This window comes from Chelon labrosus (assembly GCF_963514085.1).
Source record: "Chelon labrosus genome assembly, chromosome: 11".
In the NCBI taxonomy this organism is placed as follows: domain Eukaryota; kingdom Metazoa; phylum Chordata; class Actinopteri; order Mugiliformes; family Mugilidae; genus Chelon; species Chelon labrosus.
This window is the reverse complement of record NC_140344.1, coordinates 12,435,767-12,462,490: the sequence shown is the minus strand read 5'-3', so window position 1 is coordinate 12,462,490 and position 26,724 is coordinate 12,435,767. Positions and strand designations below refer to the sequence as shown.

The window sequence follows — 26,724 nt, the reverse complement described above, 5'->3', positions numbered from 1 at the left end:
TGAGGAAAGTGGACATCGCAGGAAACATGTTCAAGTTCAGATCGGTATCAGTTGAATGAGCTGTAGCTCTTACTGCTGTGAGGTACCTGCTAAATAGGAGAGTGAGCCATCTGCACAACAAAATTAAACTCATCATATATCATTACTTTTACAAAAAGTTTGCATGAAGCATATGCAGCATTTCCCATCCCTCGTGTCTGAATTTCACACAACAGTGCAGAGACAGAGTGTAACCTAAAGCACTTTCTACAGCCCATTACTGCCCCGCCACGCCTCTCATACAAGAAACCGATAGCTAGAAGACTTTTCAGGGACCCTGCTGCTGATACACACAAGGCCTGTGCCAACATAAACCCCCAGAGGCTCCGATCTGCTGCATCAGTGCAGAGCCGTCCCCTCAGCACCAAATACCTGGACATGGTTCCTTCTGGAAATTAAACAGACAAGTCCCCATTTAGTGGAAACCTTTCAGTGAGAATGCCACGCACGGGCCGATGCATATCTGTGACAGCCGAGACTTTAGCCCGTGGCAGTGGACTGGTTTATATTAAGACGGGCTTGCATATACATTAAAGGAGAAATGCGTCATTCCTGTTTGGTAACCTGCGTGACAATTGGGACAAAATTCTGTTAAGATGTTTATATCAGCTTTTTCTTGGAGGGAGGCTGAGTCTGAAAAGGAGACAAAACTGGAAAAATAATGCAACGCCTTCAAAGTCTTGCCTTTACTTTATACATTTGTAGCAAAAACTAACACGTGCACAAAAGTAAAAGCTACAATAAACTGCAAAATATTTAAGAGTTTTTACTTTAATACGCAATAAATGTGAACGCACATTACAACATGGGGAGATTACCGAGAAGTCAAAGGCAACAGAGACTTGCTATTTTAGCAAACAAATAGAAATGTCTAACTAAATTCCTCTGAAAACAGAGCAAACTGCAGAATTACTGTAGAGGAAATCTGCTGTCAACTGAACATCTGACATGTTTCCCTTGTTTCTCTGATTGTGTCAGGCATATTCTGATAATAACATTGATGTGCGGATAAATGATGATAATGCAGCCGAGGTCAAACAGGCTTTTGTAGCCTGTTCAGTCATGTGTTCTGAGTTTTCAACAGGACATTTCTACAAGGACATGGAGGCATCAAATCGCCTGCCATAAACTGCAGCAGTAAGCTGAGGCAAAAAACAAATTAACCTCAATAAAAAGTGGCCTACATTAACATTTTTTAAAACGACTTAACAAAAGTGGGGGTCAGTGTGTTCAGCCAAGGTTAAACAACTCATTACGTTGAACTGGAAAAAGATTTTTACAGGAGATATTTAGGCTACTAACAAACCAACGAGGAATATAGTCAAAAGTCTCGTTAAGAAATACCTGCACAGCCAGAGAGGAGTCGGTGGTGAAAAGAGACTGTACCGACGAAACTAAACCGGCTGCTGCTTTATAAGCGAATTTATTTTCCATTTTCAAAATGTGACCTCCTTAGAGCAAAAGGCTTAACTGACGCTAAAAAGGTTACTGCTTTAACGGAAGAGTCAAAGTTAAGAAGAAAAAAAAAAAAAAACACAGCTTAGAGAAGAGCTAGCGTTTTACTTCGTTTGTGGCTGTATCAAATTTTGAATCTTTTATTTTGAAGAAATTTAATCCTCCTCGTGGCTGCAGCTGCAGATGTGGCCGTTGGGTAAACAAGGCACGAGCTACGTCCCGAGCCACAAGAATTATGCCAATTTAAAGAAAAGAAATGAATAAAATTTAAACTGTGAAGAATTTCGTTCCCTTATTATTATGTTTTTAATAATAAGAAGAACAATAATAATAACTGAGTCCATGCTTATCCCATACTAACCGGAAACTGTCTGTTGTGTCAGATTTAATAAGAGTGGGGATTTTTTTCTCTCTCATTTAGCTATTCAAACTTGATGTTAAACCATTACCTCCAAATCGTGATAATATACTAAAAATTAAGGACGTAATTTGAGACAGCTTATCCAATTTGACTACCGACAGGCATAAAGAGCTATCTTGTTTCCTTAAAAGACTTTGACTTCTTGAGTCCGGGAGTTTTGTGGCCAAGAGAAGGCAAACAGCAGGCGCGTCGTCGTCGTTTTACCAAATTGTAATAGCGCACGAAGCCAAGTGTTTCACTGAGCATCACAGGCTTAATGGCGTGTAATTAATTCAATATTAAGAAGTGCCAGTTTTCAAATGGGAAGAGTGCAGATTGTTTTCGATGAATTCTAATCCACTGAAAGTGTATCCTGCTCAAACGGTTAATTGTTTAATAAGTCTCTCTAAGAAAGTATTTACATCACATCTAAGTTTTATATTGGTTGATACTGACTCCATGTGCTCTCATTGCTTCGGATTACAGGACTAATCCTCAGATTTGCACCTTTAAAACCTACTTCTGCACGTGTAGGGATAAAGAAAATGCGATTTTTCCACAAATATTAATTAACAACAACGCCTAAATGTCCATTTGCAGAGACTGGCACAACGTTTTAACGTCTGATTTGAAGATTTTTTTTTTTTTTTTAAAAAGTCAGAGGTTAGGGTCAAGAGCAGGGATCAAAGCCGTTATATTCATCCTCTAATTACATTAATGTCATGTGTCGTGTCTCCCTCGTGTTTACCAAAAAAGCTTTCCCCCTTCTGAGCTTGACCTCCCATTTCTACTGGCTGCATAATAGCGCAGGCTGAAGCTCGGTGTGGGCCTACTTCAGACGTGCCTAGTGCCTGCAGGTCGGACTGTGTCACATACACTGTAGGCTACTGAGGCGGCATCAGCTTGAGCAAGGCATTTCTCCTTTACCCCGACAAACCTTCAGGGGGCTTTTAGCATTTGTTCAGTCTGCAGTCTCTGGAAAACATCTGATTCGTTTTTTAACCAGTCCCAGATGCGTCAGTGCGAGAGTGTGTGTGCATGAGCGCAGCAGCGTGAGTTTGTCAGTGCATGAGAATTTGGAGAGAATATCTGCTGTCCAGAGAAGGGGAGGGAAAGAAGAAGCGTGTGGATTTTTTTTTTTTTTTTTGTTATAATAACTTTTTTTAGGTATGAACGCAGATACGTGCGTCTCATACTGCGATATGACATCGATGGATTCATATTATAGTACATCTACTGCGCAAAGTAGAGATCACCAAGCGAACCCTTTCAGGACTTTCCCGAGCACTGAAACGAAATACAGCCCCACGTTCATCCCGGGTAAAGGACAGGCTTACGGGGAGAAGTCTCGGAGTCCTTTCCAGCCGGAGTGCCAGTCATTGGATGGCGCTGAGGAGGGCAACTTCAACAAATATCAGCTCTTCATGCAGCGACCGACCTGCAAAACTCCACCCGAAGGCAGCAAGCTGCACCCGGACAGCGGACACAACGGGTCGCTCATCCCCTGCTATGGTGAGTGCACATAAATCAGACGCAAGGTGACAGTGTTTTGGGACATGTTGGTCGCAAATACACGAGAAGGGGAGCATGTGCAAGCAATAATGTGCATTTATTGTATTGTTTAACATGGTGTGAAAGTCAGTAATCTGTGCGCAACGAGAAGCGAGGAAGAGAGAGGAAACCCATCAGCACCAACTCAACAGACCTGTACGTTTGTATCTTAAATCCATTTGTGATGTATCTCTGCGCATAGTTTCCCAATGTGGTCACTGTGAGTTATTATGAGAAATTTATTTTCAGAAAATATCCCGCAATATTTCCTTTCTGAAATGATTCTGGCTCAGGAACACATCCATGACCTTAACTCCCTCAAATCAACAGGAGACAGGAATAAGCAACTATCGGATCAGACGTAGCCTACTCAGTTTGATCTGGGGGAGTTTCAAGAGTTTTAGAAACCAGTTTACACCTCGCATTTATTTCTGCATTTTTGACTGACAGGCGAGTCTGATATTTGAAGATGGTAAAATTGTTGTTTGCACGTTTGTGTTTGTTGACTCTGTTGAGTTGAACTGCAAGGCCGATTTATTTACTTTTCTGTCATAAAAGTTTTCATTTCATTCCTGGTGAAGCCGCAGCATCGCTGTCACTCCAGTAATGACCCACGACTCCAGCCTGTTCCTGTCCACACAAAAATCTCCTGATCACTGTAAAGGTCCATTTATTTATTTTTTCATTCACTGCAGGTCGCCACGTCCGTACACGCACACGCAAAACTGAAAAAACAAACCAAGTAGCCTACTAAAAACGAATAAAGCAAAATGCCAACTGGACGATTTTGAAGACTAGTTTAATTTGTGCAATTTTATTATTTTTAAAGACAGGGTGGTTGGACAGGCTTTTAGTACAGGAGGTGCGCAATTGATTCACAATTCATTTGAATAATTATGAATTCCTTCCGTAGAGTTTCACAGGCAAAAAAAATATTCAGAAAAAAAAAGTCAGTTAAATACCAAATGTAAACTTTCATAGAGTGCCTGCCATCCTGACAAATAAATCCATTTAAAACGAAAGCTTTACAGACTCTTCCTATAATTTGCCGCGTGACAAATGTAACTTTTAAGTCGTTGAAAGAAAACACCACATTTTATTGTCTCTTTTATGAGACGAGTGGTTTAAAATAAAAAGAGAAAAACCTTCTTATTCGGTCAACAACCTACTCTTAGTGAGAATATATCAAAAAGGCTAAAAACTATTCATCAGACTTTATAGACAACAGTAACTGATAATACAGGCCTGTAGGCATATCATGTTTTTTAATGTACTGACACTTGTTTTAGAAACTGTATTAAATTATATTTTGGTTAGCATTTAGCTACAGACCCGTTGGCGCCTAGAATTCAGTTCCAGATGTTTATCAGGATGTGACAGAACAAAACAGCTGTTGTGATCATAGCTGAAATGTGACGCACATTAATCGAAACCTGCGCAGTTATCCAACCTTCAAATATACTGCACATCTGAATCTGCGACTCGGATGAAGTGTCAGAAAATCGAGACCAAACACTGGCATCAACAAATTTTAATACACTGATGTGTGCAGGTTAATATAGAAAATTTAGGTGTAGCAAATTAAATTGAACAGCTCAGAGGGGCCAATTACAACAAGGCTTTCAGTGTGAGTATTTTTTTGCGCAGACGCCAGGACCAGATTCCGCCAAAAATACATCTATAAAAGTGCAAAGTAATGCGTTTTCCTGAGAAACAACTGGAGTCGGTGTTTATTTCAGTCTGAACTGTCACTTATTTATTTATTTACTCCAACACATTCGAGCACTCCTGCATTGAAGTGAATCGATTTGGCAAGTGCATTGACAGAATCACTTAAACACCGTCATTAAATGCAGCGTGCCTCCCTCGAGGAGAGCTGTGCAATGTTATTATTGAAAATGTTGCAGCCAGATGAAGGCATCGTGGCTCTGGGGAGGATACTCTGGGGTCCTGCCAAAGCCTCAGGCGTCAACAGGGTTGTGCTGTTATGTGTGGTCCTCGATGGGAGATATATTGCTCAATGCTGATGCTTCATCTCCATCACGATGACAAAAAGTCATCTCGTATCCATGTGGAATTTTCTATGTGGCAACATCAGCTCAAACTAGTGCTGGTCACATGGCAACCCAATATTTTCTATTTGCTTCTGTGGATGTAAACTAAAAAAAACTGTGTTTTAACACCAACAACTCTGAAACATTACCAAATGTGCCACCTCTATGAAGATGTATACTAATATGTTAATATTGACATTAATAACACAAGGACAAAAACATGCAAAGATGAAGATTTACTGTGTCAAAACTATCCATTAAAATAATTATAATTAAATAATTATAAAATGCACACCTTATTAGCACACTTCCATTTTTTCAAACTTTAAAATTACATTATTTCTGAGGAGCTCATTCAGCTGTGGTGTAAAATTTGTAAAATTAAAGAAGCTGAATTTTAAATTCACTTTCAAGTAATTTTGCACATTACGTGACAAATATCTTAAATCAAAAGCCTAAGATTTTGCTAGAAGTACATTGGTATAAATGTAAATAACGCTTAGAGCCAGATTCTTTAATCATGTTTATTAAAATTAGAGTATTGTCTCCGAATTACTAAACCATGTTTCCGCACATAAGTAGGTGTTTCTGTTCATTTAAGTGCATGTTAATCAGTGAGACTGTCCCTCAGTGAGGACAGGGACGAAGCTGTGTACCTGCTCACGCAGGGATGAATGAAATAAAACCCCTGGAGCTTATCGAGCGCTGAGGAATGCAGGTCAGCACTGCTGGAGAGGTTCGCATTAATGTAAGGCAGATGTGCATTACTGGCTCCTATTATTCATACTCCCCAAACACCAGATCTCAAAAGCTATGAGAGTCCCAGAGATGACAAAGTGGGACTGGTTTACATAACCCCGTCTCAACAATACCTTGTACAAATAAGCAAGGAATCACAAATGGACACCAAGATTGGGTAATGATTTGAGAGACTCGGAAGAAATGTGAGGCTTTCTGGGAAAGCCGCACATGTGTGGGAAGGACTGTTTACATGCAAGTACTTAACTGCACTCACTGTTGAATTTTAATTCATTTTCGGGTTTTATCCTTGACACAGACAGATTGGCGCAGTAGAGGGATTATTGTAAAAGTAGAGTTATGATAAAGATATTCTCACACTCTATGAATTCAAGAGAATGTGAGTAGAAATAATGTTGAATCTGAATGAAAAGCAGAGACTAGAAGATACACAACACACACTAGAGGTATATGGGAATTCTGATACAGGCTTAACACTGACTGCACCGTGTCCTTTTTGCCTCTTCACAAAATAACCAAAGCAAATTCAACATTTGGAAAATACAACAATCTACTGTCAGTCTTTCAAACAACCTCCATTCCCTCCTTGAGCGGGACATTCAGCATCCTGTGATATGTAAAACATTTTCTCAGCATTTGAAAACCAAAACACAACCCCAAAAAGTTCTGGCAGCACTTTAAAAGCATCCTGTCATAATATAGTACTCTAAGTACATGTTACAAAGCTTGGGGAAGTGATGTCACAGGATATGCATGCGCTGATGGCTAACAGATTGTGTTGATTTGAACAAAAAGCATACGCCATGTGACACCTGTGATTGTGCCAGCGTGTGTCTGAGCACCAGAATAAATTAGAATATATAATCAGTGAATAGGTGAATTCCTGGCTTGTACAATGAATGACTCATGAGGCAAAGCAGCAGCATTTTGCCTGACATTAGAGGAAAAAACATTCATATAACTTTGGCTACGAAGCTCTTGTTTTATAAGGTGTTGTTTTTCCAATTTAAATTAAATTAAATTGTATTTATAGAACGTCAAGAACAGTCCAAATTGTCTCAAGACGCTTTACAGAATCCAGAGCCTGAAACCATCAGAGTAAGCGCTAAGGCAACAGTGGCAAAGAAAAACTCCCTCTTAACAGGAAGAAACCTTCCGTGATGCAAAGACGCATTCAATTAAAATTCCACCGATCCCTATTAAAAATAACATTTGCTCATGTTTGTTCCTGCATTTTCTCAAGCTAACATAGTGTGCTTCAGCTGTTACTTTCAGCCCCTTCTGTTGCAGGGGAAGGCAACGTCCCACTGCCTACCTGACATCTGCACGCAGGCCAGAATAAAAAAGATTGACTTGGAAACTTTAGCCAGCTGGCACGCATTTTGATCAGTGCCTTTGGTGTTGAGGCTAGCGCTGAGGCTTTACCTTCACTTCCTCGGTTCTTATCAGTGGAAACCTAAGACTTCTTGAATGATACAAACACGTGGCCGCACTGTGGTATGATGAAAAAGGGATGAAACTACTGGGCAAGGCAGAAAGTATGAGAATGATCACTTCTAGGCCTATGGCTAACAATAGCTCTTCTCTTTGTCAACTTGCTTTCAGCAGAAGAACACGGTTCATTTTACTTGATATATATTTTTAATAAAAAACAGTGGTACAGACACCCGCTGAGCGAAACTGCCTGCACCTGAGTTTCTTTATGCCCGCATAAGATTGTAAAGAGGCAAAAATGTCAGACACAATGAATGCTTTTGGGGCCAACTGGAAAGCAGATGATTGCATTACATTATGTCTTGTATACTTTCTAACTACATTCAGTTTCAACTGCTTTTTAATTCCTTGTCATCTTGCTACTCCGTTATTTGTTTAATAAGATCACCAGACCGAAGCTTATTTGTTATAATGATAATATGGAATACAAGAATTAGATAGATTAGCCAAGCAAATTTCCTACATCTTGAACTTAATGATGTCAATGCTTGTGTTTCCGTGCATCGATATATGATGACATGAAGTTAAGCGTAAGTTTTATTTCTGAAAACACTTTTTTAACGACACTGAAGCACTGTTTTATCAAGAGGCAATATTCTCCCTTAAGAAGAAAGCTTATGTACTTTCTCAGTTATTAAATACTTTTCTCCCCCCAAAACCCCATAACCTAACCCAAACTATTTCTGAACACTTTGATATGAGACAGCGACAGCCGTCGCCCAAGGTATTATGACAGTAGTGAGGTCATGATTGAGTCAGTTTCTCAGGAGCTGAGGCTGAACAGAAAGATTTCTCTGTTTCCCAGGGAATCTGCATTCTTGTATGAGCCGCTGGCATAGATCTCTCCTCAGGAACATCTGGGAGCCTCCCTTCCACTGAGGAAACAACAGTCAACATCAGGTCTTAGACTGAGCAGCGGAAAAAATAATCCAGCCCAAAGCATGTCTGCGAAGCAACAATGAATGCAAATTAATAGTCACCTGTTGACGACCAACCCTTAATGGAATATTTTATTTGGTCCATATAAGGTGTGATAAGTGGAGAGCCAGTGTGGCAAACTGCTGTCAGTGTTTTGAGAGAAAATTTGAGAGCACTCTGTTTAAAAGCATTCCCTTCCCCATTTAGTGTTTGGTCATTAACCCTTCCCCAGGTTACTAATTTATAGTGTTTCTTTTATTTGGCTTCACTTGACCCTCCCCGTCCCTTTCCATAAAAACTGAGAGGGTGCCCTGTTGCTTTACAACCAGTTAAATTACACTTTGATGTTTTCTCTCTGTTTTCAGCAGTGATTAAATTGCTGACCCTAGTAAACATCTGACCTCAGCTAACTGAAGAGGTCTGCAGCTTGTCACAGGGAACCCTGGCAAATTACGGGATCAGTCGCCGATGTTCATTGCATCCATATATACGTTGATACGGATACTGAAACGAGAACAACTGTCAAAAACACATTCCTCTGAATGCCAAAAACATTCGGAGCCAGCGCAGTGGAATCTTGGCTCCCGAAAGAAAGCGGAGTGTGATGGCTGTGTTCTCCGGAGCAGCGTGCAGAAAAGACAGCTCAGCATGCGGGAAAACTGGAAGAATTTTTGTGGCAAAAGATTCTGTGTGGTTAGCATGACAGAGAGATGAGTTAGGGATGCTAGACAGAGAAAAGATGTTGATTGGTGCTGATTCCAGTGTAAAATGTGGTGATAGCAGCTTGTGTAAAGCTGAGAACCTTAAAGGAACAGTTCATCATTTCTTCATTTTCTTCTGGTTAGCATGGCATGATGACTGGTAAGAGCAGCTTTAAACGGCTATGAGCAACACGAGTGTCCCAACAGTTTCTTGGTTGGGACCAATGACATCTTAAAGTCTCTACCAAGCAATAGTTCACCACAAACTCCCATGTAAAGCAGCAGATGGTCATTTTAAATGAAAATTTGGATTCTATGGCCACCTACCTGCCACGGCAAGTTCATATTTACTAGATACACCAGGAGTATTCATCAATACCAATCAATCTATAAATCTATCAATTTATGTTCTGACCGAAACTGCAGACAGAAAACAATGTACTGCATGTCCAAAAAACTATTCTGATTCGTGCTGATGCCAGAGTGAGTGTTCATCCTACCCTCTTCACATCCCCTCATCTGTGTACCCAGCTGCAGCCTCATCCTCCACAGGACATATGCCTAGCTCTGGGGCATAACCACATTTTCTCTCACACAACGCAAATGTGAGGCAGGAACCTAGAACTGACCTGTCTCACTTTACTAACATTTCAGCCATGTTCCTGCTCTGGGGTAGAATGAAATTATTGCACAGTGCTAGAGAATGAGAGGCCGGCTGAGGGATTGGTGATGTCAGAACATCTGCCTTTGCATGGAGACTGTAAAAAGGTCTGACAGGTAGGCCACAGCGATATGAGGTCATGAACTCCAGCTGGGTGAGCCGTGTTGTTCCATTAGTGTCTTGGTCGGGCCAAGTCTGAGCTAGAGAGCTGGGGAGGGCTGCCGCAGGTTTGAGGGGAGGACTATTGACATTTCATTGTGGGACACACTAGCCGGAGGCATACTAATCTATGAAAACAAACATGCATGTTGCAGACAGACACTGCCTTGCTTCATCACTAGAAAACTATTCAGTCATCTTATTAAGCACTAAACTTTGGCTCAAACACTCACAAGTGCCACAATGCGTCAGCACTCTTTACTGTCATTACTCACAACTAAAATGCAAAGTGACAAAGGGAAATGCATGCACATAAACACAAAACTATTTGCTTAACTGTCCCAAACATTCTAACTCATAGATGGGTTAAAGTAATGCTGGTGTTGCACAAGACTCGCAAGTCTGTTTCTGTGGAGGACACCATTATTCACTGGTTTCAGACCAGAACAGTCAGGACAGGGTGCTCTCCGTGCCCATTCGCAGGAAAGGCAAACAGAGGCTGACCGAGCACACTGTTCTCACTGGCCCACAACCAGGGCCCTTCAGCTTATTTATTCACACGGCTGTTTGTTTATTGAAGAAAGAAGGGACAGCTTTCTTCATCTCCTAAAAGGAAACAAAAAAGCCAGCATGCTCCGACAAGAACAGAGCAAGGTCTGTCACAAAATGAGCGCTCCAGAAATTGAAGGTGACAAACACAATGTTGTTTACATCTGAGGGGGCAAGCCTGTGGGGTAAGCGTGGTGGCCCCCTTGCACAAGGCCCGCCATACACGGCTCGAGATGGAGCAGATTTTGTGCGGCTCGGGTTTCAGGTGGCGTGATTGAGACATGTGAGGGAGAGGGCTTTGAGGGCTGTGTCACAGGTCACACCAATGTGTAGTGACATATCTTTCAAACAAAAAAAGAAATTTCTACTCTGCGACTTTTAGACTTGCTGCACGCAGACAAGGCCTTTGAACCTTAAAATAAAGCATTACAGAGATGATGTAAGCTTAAAGTAAATGTCAGTTTGTGGGGATGTTGTAATGTGATGATGAGCAGACACACTTGCTGACTTGAATGTGAGACTCCAGTGTTTTATTTAGCCACATTTTATTGAAAGTATTGCTGCTCAGCTGAATATCCCAATTATAGAGTAGTAACTATAATTATAGGTCTACTGTTGACAGCATGTGGCGATTTTTATTCAGCTTTAAAATGGTCAGAAAGTTGGTTGTAACTACTTGTTTGAAAGGAATATTACAGTAAGAATGAGATTTGTATTACATGTAAAGCCACACTTGAGTAAACTGTGAAGGCTCTAATGATTTTTCATACTTCATATGAATTCAAATGAATTCATAATGTAAGACTGATGCACTTAAACCAAAACCAAAATTGCAGAGATGAATTTTGATTATGACCACAGTGTACATCTACATTTTAAAACCTCTGGTATGTATCAGCAGGTTTTTGACCAGTGCCAGCAGTCGTTAAAAGGGTGCTCCAGAGATCTAGTACTGCACTTTAAGGTTGGGGGAGTCAAAGAAGATATATTTTAAAATAATGGTCAAAATTATTTGCTTTTTAGAACAAGGTCAAGCTGAAAAAAACAAAACAAAAAAAGCAATATTCTACTTTCGCCATTGTATCTTCCATTACACAAAGGCCACACCCCCAGTTTGCAATCCAGGCCCTGGCTCTGTTAAACATAAATTTTAAGGTGGAGTAGACCATTATAATTTAATTTAGAAATTCTGCAAATATCTCGTCAGGGTTCTGGCCATCCATTTCGTGTGCACGCTGAAAATGTTTTTTTATACAAAGACTTATTTCACTCAATCAGCAGGCGAGCTGTGAATACTCATGTCTGGAGTTGGTGAGCTGGCTCTGGGAAATCACCTCATCCTTTCTGGATGTTAGTCTTGCTGCAGGAACTGTATATATATACACACACACACCACCTAGCTAAAGGTTACTCACGTTACTTGCTGTGTTGTTGTTAGCGCTTTCTTGTTCGTGTCACTGGGTTGGCAATGTCCTCACATTGCCAATGCGGAGGACTGAAATGAGGTGTGTTTGTTTGGCTGTTTAATTCAAATATCGAGAGTTGTTCTCAAGAATAACTCAACTCTATCTTTAAGTTCAAACTAAGACATTTTTCAAACTTTGCTCCCCCTAGAGCATCAGAGTAACAGTTCACACCTCCTTCTTTCGTCTCAATCTCATCCACACAGGAAAAGACAACAGTGGCTTGACAGAGTCTGAGTTGCCCCCGAGCATCGACCCTCCTGGGATGGAAGGCAGCTACCTGAACCTTAAGGAACCCGGCGTGAAGGGGCCTAACGAGCGCCCAGGGTCGGACCTTTCCAGCCCCCTGGACAAAAGCGAAGCAGAGAGCAACAAGGGCAAGAAGAGACGCAATCGTACCACATTCACCAGCTACCAGCTGGAGGAGCTGGAGAAAGTTTTCCAGAAGACACACTACCCAGATGTTTATGCCAGGGAGCAGCTGGCACTGAGGACGGACTTGACGGAGGCTCGTGTACAGGTGAGGATGATGGACTAACACAGGCTTACATTAAAAAAAAAACTCTGTTTACCTTCAGTATTGACATGACAATAGATCTTCAACGCAGCAAGATTCATCTTCCAAAACACTTCTAAGTCACTGCAATAATTGCACGCCTTGACAACGCTATGGTTAAGAGCTGGTTAGGTTTATGCACAAAAATAAGTTGTGTTTAGTGAAAGCTCACAATGTGGATTAACACAAGTATTTTATTACAGTGAGTGAAACATCGTGGTTTGGTTTAAATTACTACTTTGTCAAGGTTAGGATAGCTCCGTCATCATGGTTGCAATAACAAAACATGCGGTTAAGGTTTGAGAATGATTGAAACGAGAGTACAAACAATGCTTGCTTGAAAACGGGAAAAGGGGAATCGTCTCGATGTCTGATGTTTTCGCTCCTGTCCACTAGAGGGCTTTGTCACGTGAACATAAACGTATGACGATATTTGCTGAAACGACTGATGAGGATGTTCCTTTTTAGGGTTTCCGTAAGCTTTGTTGTATGAGCACAGTTGCTCATGTTTGCATGCTAACAATCACTTGGGGAACTGACGAAAAGGGCTGGGAGAGTTAAGGCTGGCATGTTGACAAAGATTGTTCCGAACAGCAGACAGCAAGGCCTATTGTTCTCCATCTCTCTTTCTGCCTGCCAGTTTTAGATCAGAGTGGGATGGGTGGGACTTAGGGAATACTCCGCTCCTAGCACTTACATGGTGCAGGCTCTGGAAGAGGGTCAGAGGCCAAGGGTTTCTCCCCAGCACTACCATGTTCAAACTACTCCACTGCACAACTCTGGAGGCAGGGAAGGAAAACACATGGAAAGCCATCAAAGCTATTTGGCATGGATATAAAAAACACTTTGAGATGCCAGTTTCAATTTCCACGCATAGTCTGAGACAAAGTCAGGGACAGAGAACCTGGCCTAGTCCTTGCGGTGGTACAGTAAAATAAGTACATTCATGTTGCGTTCACACAGACCCATCTATTCCCCAGATGAATATAATTAACTTCTTCATCTGACAGGCACACAGCAGTCTATTGAGTCACTGTGAGGTTTGACCCATACTTCTAAAATCAGACCCTAAATATGCACGCAATCAAGACTAAAGCCCACAATTTCAACTGAAGGTTCATCGAGACAAAGTCCAGGGATATGCAATTGTTGAATACCAAGGGGCACCCAAAGCTTGGCAAGCAATTGGAGAATCCTTTTCATCTCCGAAACAACAGCAACTAAAATCCAGAGTACAGATGTTTTCTGCAAAAATGCCAATGTCAAGGTCCCACAGTTTCATCCTCAGTTTAATGATGAATGTCTTCATAAAGTCGGCCTGCAGTCTTCCATAATCACATCTGTGACTTCTGCTGCCACTAGTTTATTTAGTACAATTAGGTCTCAACCTCCGACTTGAACTTCACCACTGCCTACTTTTTTATGGAGGAGGAGGCAGTGTGTGAGTGACTGCTGAGGCAGTCTATCAATTGCAGTGGTCCTGGATGACAGAGATGAGGTGAGACGGCTGGACTTCAAAGCCGCTTTTGGAGTTGTGGACTCTGCCCTCCCTCTCTCCGTCTTCCTCTCTCCCTGCCTGCTGGCTCTGGAGCATAAATAAAGCTCTTTAATGGCTCTGTAAGCTGCATTTTGCTGTCAGCGTCTTTAGCAATTACTGTATCACCGCCAAGCACTTTGAGCTCCAAAAGCACTGAGCCACCTTCCTTGCAGATGTCTTCTAAATAAAATAAACAAGAGTAGTAAGTATTTGCAGTTGGTAAATATCATCCTTTTGGGTATCATATACAGGATGGGCCAATGCTGTTCTTTATGAGAGAGAGTGAAAATCATTCATATTAATTGAAAATCTGCCTGTGCAAAGTCGCCAATGACTTCCCTTTCTCAAAAATGCAGAAGGTTAAAAGTTGAGGAATAGGAGACACAGTGCAGCAAAGGACACATCTGACTTCATAATGTTCCCCTGAATTATCTCTCTGCCAAACTATTTGGCTAGGGTCTCAATCCTACTGCCGTTCAAAGGAAAAGCTACGTAGAGAAAACTCTGTGAAACATTACACACTCAGTACCCAGAAACCATGACAAGGGGGATGTATGCGCTCAGACATTGTGTGATTGTTTATACAAAAGTTCAAGTAAGTGTATGAGAGGGTCCAGGTTAAAATACCCGCATTTGTTAGTGAGCGACTTTGAAATCTGTATATAACATGGTATGCAAATTGCGTGCGATTTCTGCGAGTATCCTATGTGTGTATGTGTAGGCCTGGTCCGCTGCTCTCGTCTGCACGCCTCTGAAAGGTCAGAGAGGTTAGCCACGGAAAGCCGAGGGCTTAGGCGTCAGGAAATTAAACATGAAATGAAAACAAGCTCCAGTTTGAACATTCTCCCATCTCACTTTCCAATATCCCCACTTCCCCTGACTGACTTAAAAGGGAGGAGGGAGGAGAGAGACATGGAGAGAGGGGTCGGTGTTGGGGGTGGAGAGGGACAGAAGGGCTTCAACAGAGGAGTGGGAGTATGACAAAGAGATTAAGATGAGAAGAGGAGCAACATTATCTGAAGTTATCCTGATCCATCACAATTAAGATGACTGCTCTGTGACTAATAAACATAATATTTTAAAAGGAAAGTAGAGCTTTAAAATACATTTGATATTGACCTAAGCCCCAAACCAAAAAGTTCAACAGCACTTACTGCTGTTCTTAAGTATTTCCTTTTATCTTATAACCATCTGAATGAAGTTGATGCTATATTTTCTCGTACAGGTGACAATTAAATTAATTTGTAGGAAAATATAGGCCAATTTAATTACAAATAAAATTTAAAATAGATACAGACAAGAATGACTGTCATGCACTGCTACCTAAGGAAATGAGGAAATGTTTAATCCGGAGATTAGATTAGTCGGAAATATCTTCAGAATAACAGCAACCGTTGTTTAACGGCATTTTTTCAAAGATCACCAGATAAGTACAAAGTTGTGTCCTTAGTTCTATGAATTTAATGGAAATATTATAGCAACTAGAACTGTAAGAAAGCTTTATGATTATCAATCAAATCCAGGTCTTTTGTGCTGGGGTTTATATTTGGAAACCTGTGATGTTATGAGCTCATGTAACCAAAGAGCCACTAAAGGAAAGACATGACAAACCTTAAACAATAATAGACCCCAAATCCTCATGGGGAGCATAACACAGGCTCAGAGACCCCCTCCAAACATATGATATAATTCAAGGGGCAACAACCCTTCACCTTGACACTGCGGTTCAGCAACAACCTCAGATATCATCTTACTACTTTGCAAGGGTGAGCTGTTCTCTAATCTCGCCAGCTGACCCGAGGAATGTCGGAGTCAGACGACATTTCTTAACGTCAGCTTCTCAGAGGACAACAGCTATATGCACCATTTATGGTCTGGTCTTTGGAAGTGAACCAGCTTATATTACCTTCCAGAAAAATTGCAGCTGGATTTATCTCAATGGATAAAAATCCACTCTTGCCCCAAACCAAAAACTCAGTATGAGGTTATCATATCATGCGCACACTGCAAATTCACATCTTTACACGACACTGCTTAATTCTGTTGCTAGTTTTCACTGTGTTTATCTTGACTGAGATAAACGATGAGAGTGAAAGAAAAGAGGGGGGATTTGAAGAGGTTGACTGAGGGGAAATTGCATGTCAGGGACTGTGAAAACCACAAGCTGATTGGGCTGGGAATCAACCCACAATCCAAGTTCAAACCCCTGTGTCGAAGTGGGATCACTCTTTCTTTTCTCTTTGAAGAAGTTCCCCCCTTCTCTCTTGGGAGGATAGGATTCAGACAACCAACAAATAGATACAGATAAACATGTGGAGACTCCCAGTATGCCGCTCTTTTCTATTCTCTTGTATGGAGATGTGAGAAAAATCGCTAGAAAATCCAACATACTATGGAGGAATGCAAATGCAAAAATCTAAATAAGAGAAGGCACCAACCACTGCCTTTCATGCTATAAAACACTTATCTAAACTATAAATGTATTAAACTTCAGGTATATAATGCAAGAATATCAAAAAATAATAGGTACTGCCTAAAATTGTGTTAGGAGTATATTAAATTGCTTTTAACAAAATACTACTTTAGTTTGGTTTCAATTGTCAGTTAATCAAATCATTATTTGTTCTTTAAAATGCCAATAAAAAGAAAATAACTGTAACAAGTGCTTCAACTTTGGCTGATCGTCCAAAAACCCAAAGATATGTGGTTAGCTAGAACAAAAACAAGGCAAAAGCAAGAAATGTTCACATTTGACAAGGAGAAACCATTGCTATGTGGCACACTTGCTAGAAATTTGACAAAAATGTTTTAAAGAAGTCAGTATAACTCTAAATGTTGTTAAACCTCTTAGGTGTCCAAAGACCAATATTTAACCTATTATATAGCCTTGTAACTACAAGGGCAACTGTAACCTTTTCTGCAATTATTGAGTGAAATGTCTGTATATAGGACAAAACACACACTTACACGCCATCTATCCCTAAAAACACCAGGAAGAAACCTCAGGAACAGCAACAGAGACAGAATTATTCTTTCAGGATGACTGATTGTTTGTACCAACAGAAATAACAATGGTATGTAGAGTATCTTGAAATACCACAGTATAGTACACGGACATGGATACTAAGATTACAGAAAATAAATATTCTTGTGGGGTTCTCTTAGTGTCCTCACTGCACACTTTATTTTTTCCACCCTTGAGCCATGCTTTCCCCAAAGCCTTCCACAGTTCCACAGGAGAAGTGGGATAAGTAGCCTGCCCTCAGTCTGTCAGCAGGTTACTGCAAGAACCCCTTTATGAAAAGTAGCTTGTCTATCAATCTGAAGAGTAGACTTCACCCCAAAAATGTACTTCACATGCTACAAACAATATTTAAAGAACCCCAAATGGAAATAGATATATGTGTATATACACACATGTGTTCTTGGTCAAAGGTTCAACATTTGTTTCATGGATGGAACAGAGGGATTCCCCACTGTATCCCACCGTGCTGACATGTGGGAGAGAGCACACCTTTCTCAGAGTGATTTATGAACAGCTACAGGCCCAGATGTGGATCTGTCGACGCTGGCAGCCTGAAGGGAGGCAGACGCCCGTGTATCAAAGGGAGGAGCTGAAACATGGAGCACCAGGGGAGACTCACCATTTTCACATCAATAGCGCAGTGTGGACGGCACTTTAAAGACACGTCAAGTCTTAAAACTCAGGCCCGGACTTTCATGTGCAGCAGAATTTATTTGCCTCACCGTCTTCGATTTATGTGTTACAGTTTCTTATTTTGTCTTGCTGAGCAAGAGAATGGCCCAGGTTTCTGCAAAAAAAAAAAAAAAGTACTCAGAGCTGCACATGCATATGAGAGCTTTTATATTTAAAAAAACTACAAAGTTTAAAAGGATCAAGTTCAGTATAATAGTGGTCTGCATTATGAAGTACTCTCCTGATGGACTGTTTTCTTTGCAGGTGTGGTTCCAAAATCGCAGAGCCAAGTGGAGGAAGAGAGAACGTTTTGGCCAGATGCAACAGGTCCGCACACACTTCTCTACTGCATATGAGCTGCCTCTACTCACTCGTCCTGAGAACTATGCACAGGTAAAGGAAAACAAGTGGTAGTCCGCTCACTGTACTGCGGGCAGCTGTCAGATCTGAGATGTCAGAATCAAAAATAGTAGTAGATGTGATCAAGAAGTCAAAAAGATTTGCGACTGAACCTGCAGAAACTGATGTTCTGGGCCACATGTGGGCAGCAGAAACGTGTTGTGAATTATTTTGATGAATTTAATGACTGAATTTAATGAATTTAAGCCTAATCATCTCCGTTTTTAGTCTCTACCAACTCTCAAAGAATATATCTCCTTCTTCAGGAGCTTAATGTTGCTATGAGAGGAGCAAGAGTGAACCAAAACTGCACTGTAGGCCAAGACGATACACAATGGGATGAAACTCAACTATAGAGCACCATAAAGCAAAGGAGGAGTCGCAGATTTGAGGGATAATGCTCTCTATACAGTACGATAGTCACTTTAACCCATAATCCCCACTCGTCTTCTGCAGATCCAGAACCCTTCGTGGATTGGGAGCAGCAGTGGAGCATCTCCGGTGCCTGGCTGCGTCGTGCCTTGTGACTCTGTTCCCTCCTGCATGCCCCCTCATCCTCATGGTCCCGGAGGCGTCTCTGACTTCCTGGGCGTTCCCAGCCCAGGCAGCAGTCACATGGGACAGACACATATGGGCAGCCTGTTTGGGGGTGCTGGGATCGGCGGGGGAATCAATGGCTATGATCTCAATGTTGATCCAGACCGCAAGTCCTCCAGCATAGCTGCACTGCGTATGAAGGCCAAGGAACACAGTGCAGCCATCTCCTGGGCTACATGATGTCCCAATCCAGCTCCACCCTGCCCCCATGACTCCCCCCCGCCCCTCTCTGGAGTAGCCATCAGCAAGCACTATGGGGGAGGAGGGGGTTTTCCTGAGAGCACTAATGATAACACAGGTCAAATGAACAGGGAGAGACTATGGAGATAACAGAGGCCATTACAGCGGCCAACGCAGCCAAGATAACTGTGACTATGACAATCAGCAGATGCTGAAAGTGAGACAAACAGAGGTGTGACTTAGATGAGGATGTTTTTCAGACCTTCATCCCTGATTCCTTGATCTCTCAGGTCTCATTGACATGTGGGGTTTACACTTCAATAAACATTCAAACTGCTGAAAATCCTCAGTAAAGTAAGCATGAACGAGGTTTACAAAAGATCTTCATAGAATAAATTCAGTGCCAAATTCAGTCATATAATACACTATCAACATATACAGAACTGAGCTTGATTCACATTATTTGCTTCCTTTATCGTATTTTTATACCACCACCCTGCCACACTCTCATCATTTATGAGACTGCTACACAAATACTCGTCTCTCATTGTATAAACAGTTAAAGTGGATTTTTGAACAATGTTTTTATTTTATAAGCTATTTAAAAAGTCAGCTCAATGAAAACAATTTAAGAGGCATACCAAGACCTGGAGGTTTTCATCCTGGTTTCTATTGCAAACTACAAATACGAAATTATAGAAGAAAACAATAACTTAGCCTTTGACATGTAGCTCATGTTGCTGCAAAAAAAAAGACGGAGGTCGAATGCAATAAGTGAACAGTCTAATTGAGCGAGAGCAGATATGGCCTGCCAAATTATTTTGGGTGGAGAGCAGGCAACGGATTGGCAGCAATTTCAAACCAACTTGTCGTTTCCTCTCCCAGGGCTGCCACAGGTTCCCCTACTAGGCTCAGGCCTCGGGTTACAGGAAACGGTGTCTCCACAGGCAGACAAGTCGCAGCAATGCACAGCAGCAGCCTTCAACACCAACTTACCACGCCAGCTTCAATCAGCAACCAACAGTAATAGACACACTTCATTAGCATCAAAGTGAGCCGCCCTGCCCTGCGAACACCACAGCACATCACAGTGTACATGGTGAGGACAGACTGCACACACGGCAGAAAAAGTCAACTTGTCGTTAGACGTGGGCTCTGCAGAGATGAGGTTCATGCTCACAGGATCTGTCACATGCCAGAGACTGCAGGCCAAATCAGTGGCCCTAATCGTCCTGAAGCGTTCTGTAATGTTTGGGTAATGTGATGACATTAGAGTCGGACTGCAGGAATCTGGTGAGCGTGTCCATTGATTGCAGGGGTATCTGTGTGTGTTACCCCACTAGAACAGGCCTGTCACCAGAGCTGGGCTCCAGGCTGGGGCTAGAGACAGGCTTCATTAGTCTTATGGCTGATCTCCCCATGACGCCTGCTGGGCTACATATCAGTTTTCTTTCCCAAGTGCAGATGATGGCAGAAAACACAACGTGTCATCTTCAAATGTCTTGTTGCTCTAAACCCAAAGATATTTAATTAATTGTAACAACTGATCAAGAGCAAACTGAAGAATGTGTTTCGTAATTTTGATTAAAAAAGCGTTGTTTTTATAGTTGCTGATTATTGTTTTGTTGACTCTGTAGTTCTAGTTACCAGTTCAGTATTGTTGAAAGAGTTCCTCTTTCAAGGAGGCAGAAAAATTACTAAAGGTTTTCTTTACATGTGAAGAAAATATCATTTAATAACTTCTAATAGATTAGAGAAATCCCTCAGTCAGGAAATAGATTGTTCAAAGAAGCACTTTCCCTTCAACAGTGAGTATGTTAGGTGCCAACATGATGATTACTTTAACACTTATACTGTTTATATTTATTCTACACAGAGGGTTTATTGTCTGTACTCAAACTAATGGTAGTGAATGAAAAGAAAACGGCCTCAAAATGAGTAAAGATAAAACACTTTACCATCAAACTTTAAAGACAATAGGTCATAGCCAAAATAAGTGTAAGCATGATGTAATGTGTGACTGCATTCCTACTTTTTTTCAAGTTGACCGCGTGTCTCTTTGGTCCACCCTCAGTGCTCTACTCCTCTGCAGCTCCGTCCATGTTGATACTACTGAAATAAAGCAATTTAAATCCATGGTTATAAAGTTGTATTGTGCGAATGTGAACAATATAAATGATATTGTTCGTTTGCCTGTATATTTGTTTTGCTTATGTTGTCATATAATGGACCTCCAGAGATAAACCAATGAAGTATTACAGTAATATTGCCAAGAAATGTTGTTTTGTGTGTTATTAAAAAGTAACTCTGGACTTTTGCCAAGCTTGAAATTGCTTTCCTGTTTTGTTTATGGCTTTAAGCAGCTTTTTTGTATATTAATCCAGTATTTCTACTTCTGATTGTGCCAATGCAATAAGTTATTGCACTTACAGTGTTGGAGAATTGTTTATTATTATTTTTAACTTCCGCAGGGACAGTAGTCTCTTTGCTTAAGCCAGAGGTTGCACGGCTTTTTGTCCCAGCAGCCAGAAACCATCTCCTAAGGCCGTCCATATCTAGCACCATGAACAGCACGACTGAGGTCTGCTCAGGTGCTCTACTTTGTTTGTACAGAAGTAACAAGCTGTTTTTGTTCATAATGGTTTTGAAATTATTTTGAAATAAACTGATTTCCAATGGCTGAATGAGTGACGAGAGTTTCTTCTTTAAAAAGGTCCAAAAAACCTACGTTCCTAATGGGTTTCTAACTCTAACTGATGGTATCCTACTGGATTATTTTCTGTCTTGGTTATTTTTTTGTGGTCTTTGGGAAAACTGTCATAATTTATCCTCTTTGGTATCAGAACACTAACAGGTAATGGTTTGTTTGCTTTTGCTTCACTGCCAATCAAATCTGATGAGCCCACACCCACACTGTCTCTGGAAGACGACTATTATAGTAGGAGAGATTATACTATTTCTGACATTTATGAATCATCATCATCATATCATTTAGCTTCATCGGTAACAGATGTTGTATCACACGACCCTAATCTTTACGTCTGTTTGTTTCACTCAGTAGACATTAGTGTATATGCCACAATATGTACACAGCTTAATCTTGATCAAATATTTGACACTCAAATAAATAGTAGAGGTTAAATAAAAGAACAGGAAGTATTTTCAGAAACAGCGTAGGATGTTAAAGCTTCTGGTCAAGAGGCCGTCCCACACATAAGCCCCTGTACAACAAAATTGTGCAATTTCTACAATTTCTAGTAATTAAATGTGCTAGTAACCAGGTTTTGGACAGAGCCAGACTAGCCGTTTCCTCCTGTTTCCAGTCTTTGTGTTAAGCCAAGATATTGGGTGCTTGCTATAGCTTCATATTCAATGTACAAGAGTAGTATACATACTCAAAAACAAGGTGTAAAGTTGTGGTTTAGTGTTGAATAATGAGCCAATATGGAATTAAAGAAAGTATCACAAGACTCAAGTTGAATATCTGACATTTCATATGTGATCTCATTCTTTTTCTTGCATGAGCAGCTCTCAGATGAGATACTGGCCAAGCCGTTATGCCCGAAGTTAAGCTTAATAGTTAATTGCCTTAAATACCTTCAGGTGCTCTTAGGATAGCAATCTGGCAGGCGCATGGGTGAGAGAAAGCCAAGATGTAATACAGCAAGACTGTTGCACACAGACAATTATCGTTTAAGCAATGGTACAAGAAAACAGTCTTTTTTATAAGCGTCTCTTTCCTTCACAACAAAATCTCCGTAATCAACTCATCCTTTATTTTGAATGTTTTCTACAAAAAGACTCATGTCAGACAAAGCGAAGGCCTGTCCAGGAAAAAAAAGGAAAACCTGTGTCAGTTTACATTATGCGATTGCTTTGGTCTTTGCCTTTTAAAAAGTGTTGGTGCGCACCCATTTCTGCTCGTTCCCAGCGACAATTACTGACTTTTTCACAGATGTGCAAAAGTTTAACTGGATCCTCCTGATCACAGAAAAAAAAAGCAAAACTCAAGAGAAGCCTGCAGTCTTCCACTAAAGCCTCTAGATCAGGCAGAGCAACCGGAGATCAACAACAGGACTACAACGGCAGGGCAGAAGACAACCTCCTTCAATTCAAGCATATCAGACAAAATACTTGTCATTACTCCCATTTCCTGATAAGCATAATAGGAATAAACGTATACTATACAGTTCTGCATTACACTTACAATGAACAATGTACTGGGAAACCAGAACAGTTTTTTTTTTCCCTAGAAACATCCCATTACATTTAAGAAACAATATGTAGTAGCATGCTTTTCAGTACTTTCAGACTTGTCAATAAAAAGCCAAATAAACCAAAATAAATTATGAAAAACCATTACAAATATGTAGCATCACTAAATACAGTACAATTCAATAATTATCAGTGTTGTTTTTAGTATAATATGTTTTCAGTAGTTTCTGGACAATGGAGATCTATGGCTGAGAGGAATAACAGTGATCAGGATTGAACTGCAGAGGCAATAGTATAATTGAAAGAACAAACTTGGCAGGTTTTTGTATTTTGATGGGATAATTCACACTAAGATTATCAGAATATCAGAATATCACCAGATACATCTTTAGATAGCTGGCAATTAATTATCTAGAGCAAGTAATGTACTGTGTACTGTACACGATGAACAAACGGTTCCAAGCATGACCTCTGTGAGAGCATCTTACTGATGCAGAGATGTTCACAGGTCTGATAAAAAGAAACCCAAAAGACATAAATTATCAGTAGCTAAAAAAAAACAACATTTAACCTTCCTCTGCCCATTGCTTTTGTCTAAAACAAAGCTACATGAGATAAATAAATAATAAACACTCATGGAAAGGAAGAAGAGCAGCCCACTGTGCCCTAAGCAGCACTCATTAAATCTAATGGGTCACGCTGCCCTAGCCAGGCTCCACTGACACCCCTAATAGAAGCCTGCATGGTTAAGGGACCATGAAGACCATTAGGGCACTTCAAAGTTCACCTCACTACATTAGTGCCCTGCTGATATGGCAAAGAGGGGACAGATCCAATTCCTCATTCACTACTTTATTTTTCCATCAGTTGACCTGTCAGTCAGTCTGCTCCATAAACAAGTAGATGCTTGAGCTGCTCATTAAAGGCCATCGTTAGCAACGCCAAGGCTGTAAATCAGCGCTTATATCAGCTTTCAGCAAAAATCTCTTATAGGTCGTGTTTTAGGGCTGGCACTTTTGGCTTCCACTGTTAAATGATCCCCCTGGTTTTAAAAGAAAGCTGTAGCTCGCACTGTAAATCAAATTTTCTCCAAACTGTAAAGGACTGGAGCCAAAGCAAAATGACAAAAACACTGACCGCTATAAAACCTCACCCTCACAAAGGAGACTCAAACATGTGAATTCACACAGGCAAGGTCTGCTAATAGGAAACCAAAGTCCACCTCACTCCAATAACTACATGTTATCATAAATCAAAAGTGCTTGATAAACCTTTGGGACATACATGGAGGAGCAGTCTCCTGCTGTGATCATAAGTCAGCACCAGAACTACAGCCCCTCACTACGGCTGTGTGGAGAGGAGCGGGTGGCTGAAGAGGAAGGAACACATCATACATCACTTTGTCCAGTAAAACGTCCCTCATTACACGCAGAGAAAGCCAGTAAACAGCACACATGTAGCTAAGCTTTTGACACGCATAAGAAACCAATCCCGAAAAGAATGAATAATGAATGATCTAAAAGTAGCGACATCTGTTTTTAGTAGGACTCTGCAAAGTAAAGAAGCAACACTGGAAAACAGCACAAGGATGAGACAGGATGTTACTGTCACGGATTTTTGAAGTGGTATTTACTAAGGAGGATTTTAGGGCTCAAAATAACAGATATGAGTGGAATTCAGCATGTTTGTTGCACATGTGTATGTGCATGAAATCTGACAGGTCACTGTGTTTGTAACAGGAGATAATTGGAGGAGGGGGACATGACTCTGGGGTGAGATCAGAGTTAAGGTTTACTGAGAGCAGCGCATGGATACCTTCCTTCCCTGGGCTCCTTCTAATGGGATTTCTGACTATGGGCCAGCTTTTGCAATAACCTTATCTACAACTTCGCTATCAGTGAGACCAGTTTCATCGTCATGCTGTGATGGACATCCACAAATTTCCATGTTGTAAATTTGCAAAGTTTTTAGTATGCATCTTCTTCTTTTTAAAGTACAGATTAACTGTATAAAATTTGGCAAAAAAGCTGCATGGTAATCAAAATTAACAGTTTCTGTTAAAGTGGTAATTACCTTGAAGTTGTCACTCTGTCTTTGCTGCATTTTTCTGATTATTTCATGTCTCCCAACAGCATTATACAGATTTTCTATGCCACAAACCCTCCATGAAGTCACCCACGGGATATCTGAAGAGCAGTTGTAAAGCTGAACATGGGGACTCTGGTTGCCACCATCTCGGACATGTGCGGGGAGGTGGGGGAGCGAGTGGAGCTGAGGCGGGTGAGTGATGTCCAGGCACACAGCTAGCAATCTGTGATAACATTTTCCAGTTACTCAAACAAGTCACAGTCTTGATTATGAACTCAAACTTTAAGCCTTCATATAATTAAAACAAGCGGGTTATAAATATTCATCCTTTGTACTGTTGTCATGAATGGAAAAAATAACTTCAGAGAACAAAACAGTTTTGTATGATTGGCTGTTAAAAGGCCCTTTTAACATGGGGATCTATGGGGACTGACTTGCTTTTGGAGCCAGTCTCAAGCGGCTCGATGGTTCAAGTTAGCGTCATGGTTTAGCAGCCCCTGGAGTGGCTTGGTATGCCAGAAAAACCTGTCCCCAGCATGTACATGAAGCTGAATGCTTCATATACAGCTGAATGCAATCATTATGAAACAGTAACTCAAATAACTCAAATAATTAATTGTGTTACTATTGAGTCTGTACCTAATTTGACAACTCCTGGTAGCCACAATTAATAGCTACTGTGTGAGCCTAGCATCAAAGCTCAAAATCAAGTCCCAGGTGGGTCTGTCAGAGGAAACATCCCAGGAGAGAGATGGTATTAGGGCATTTAGTTAATCTGTGGTCAGTCTCCGGCCTCTCCTCCATTTTCCCACCAGCTGAAAGTGACCACCAAACAGCCAACCGCTGATACAGGCATCTCTGTGGCCTGTAACCATGGAGACAGCCTCCCGACGGCTCACATCATTCGCTGGCTCCCACTAATAAAGCTCTGGTTTATTACAGTGTGGAAATGTCTAGTGTGGCTTTTCGACATGCTAACATAAACAGAGAGGGGAAGGATTTAAAGTGGTGCTGGCACGTGGGTGTAGGTTTGGGCAGGCTAAAAGAGGTGGACGGTGTGGATGTAACCACTGGGTTAGTAGGTTAAATCACCTTGTATTGTTGCAGACTCAACATATTGACAAAGTAATGGGCATATATAAAAGCGCACATTTGCAGAAGCATAAGACCAGCCTGGTTAGGTTTATAAAGGCACATGTGGTAGAACATAAATAATATGACTGATAAAACACGCTTCAGCTGTGAGCTGGCA

At 41.0% G+C, this 26,724-nt stretch overlaps 1 protein-coding gene across 1 annotated transcript; it reads left to right on the top strand.

Annotated features, from left to right (window-relative positions):
• Positions 1–2,630: 2,630 nt before the first annotated feature.
• On the top strand, positions 2,631–21,218 carry LOC311496098 (homeobox protein aristaless-like 4). The gene is made up of 4 exons (XM_084555842.1): positions 2,631–3,406; positions 12,410–12,723; positions 18,258–18,386; positions 18,849–21,218. The coding sequence occupies exons 1-4, from the start codon at positions 3,064–3,066 to the stop codon at positions 19,167–19,169; spliced, it is 1,107 nt and encodes a 368-aa protein (XP_084411968.1). The 5' UTR covers positions 2,631–3,063; the 3' UTR covers positions 19,170–21,218.
• Positions 21,219–26,724: the final 5,506 nt, after the last annotated feature.

Excerpts from the sequence above, each read along its gene's own strand:
- LOC311496098 (XM_084555842.1), top strand. The coding sequence starts at position 3,064 with ATGAACGCAGATACGTGCGTCTCATACTGCGATATGACATCGATGGAT. Across the intron at positions 12,724-18,257 it reads TGACGGAGGCTCGTGTACAG|GTGTGGTTCCAAAATCGCAG; the intron begins GTGAGGATGATG and ends TTTTCTTTGCAG. Across the intron at positions 18,387-18,848 it reads GTCCTGAGAACTATGCACAG|ATCCAGAACCCTTCGTGGAT; the intron begins GTAAAGGAAAAC and ends CGTCTTCTGCAG.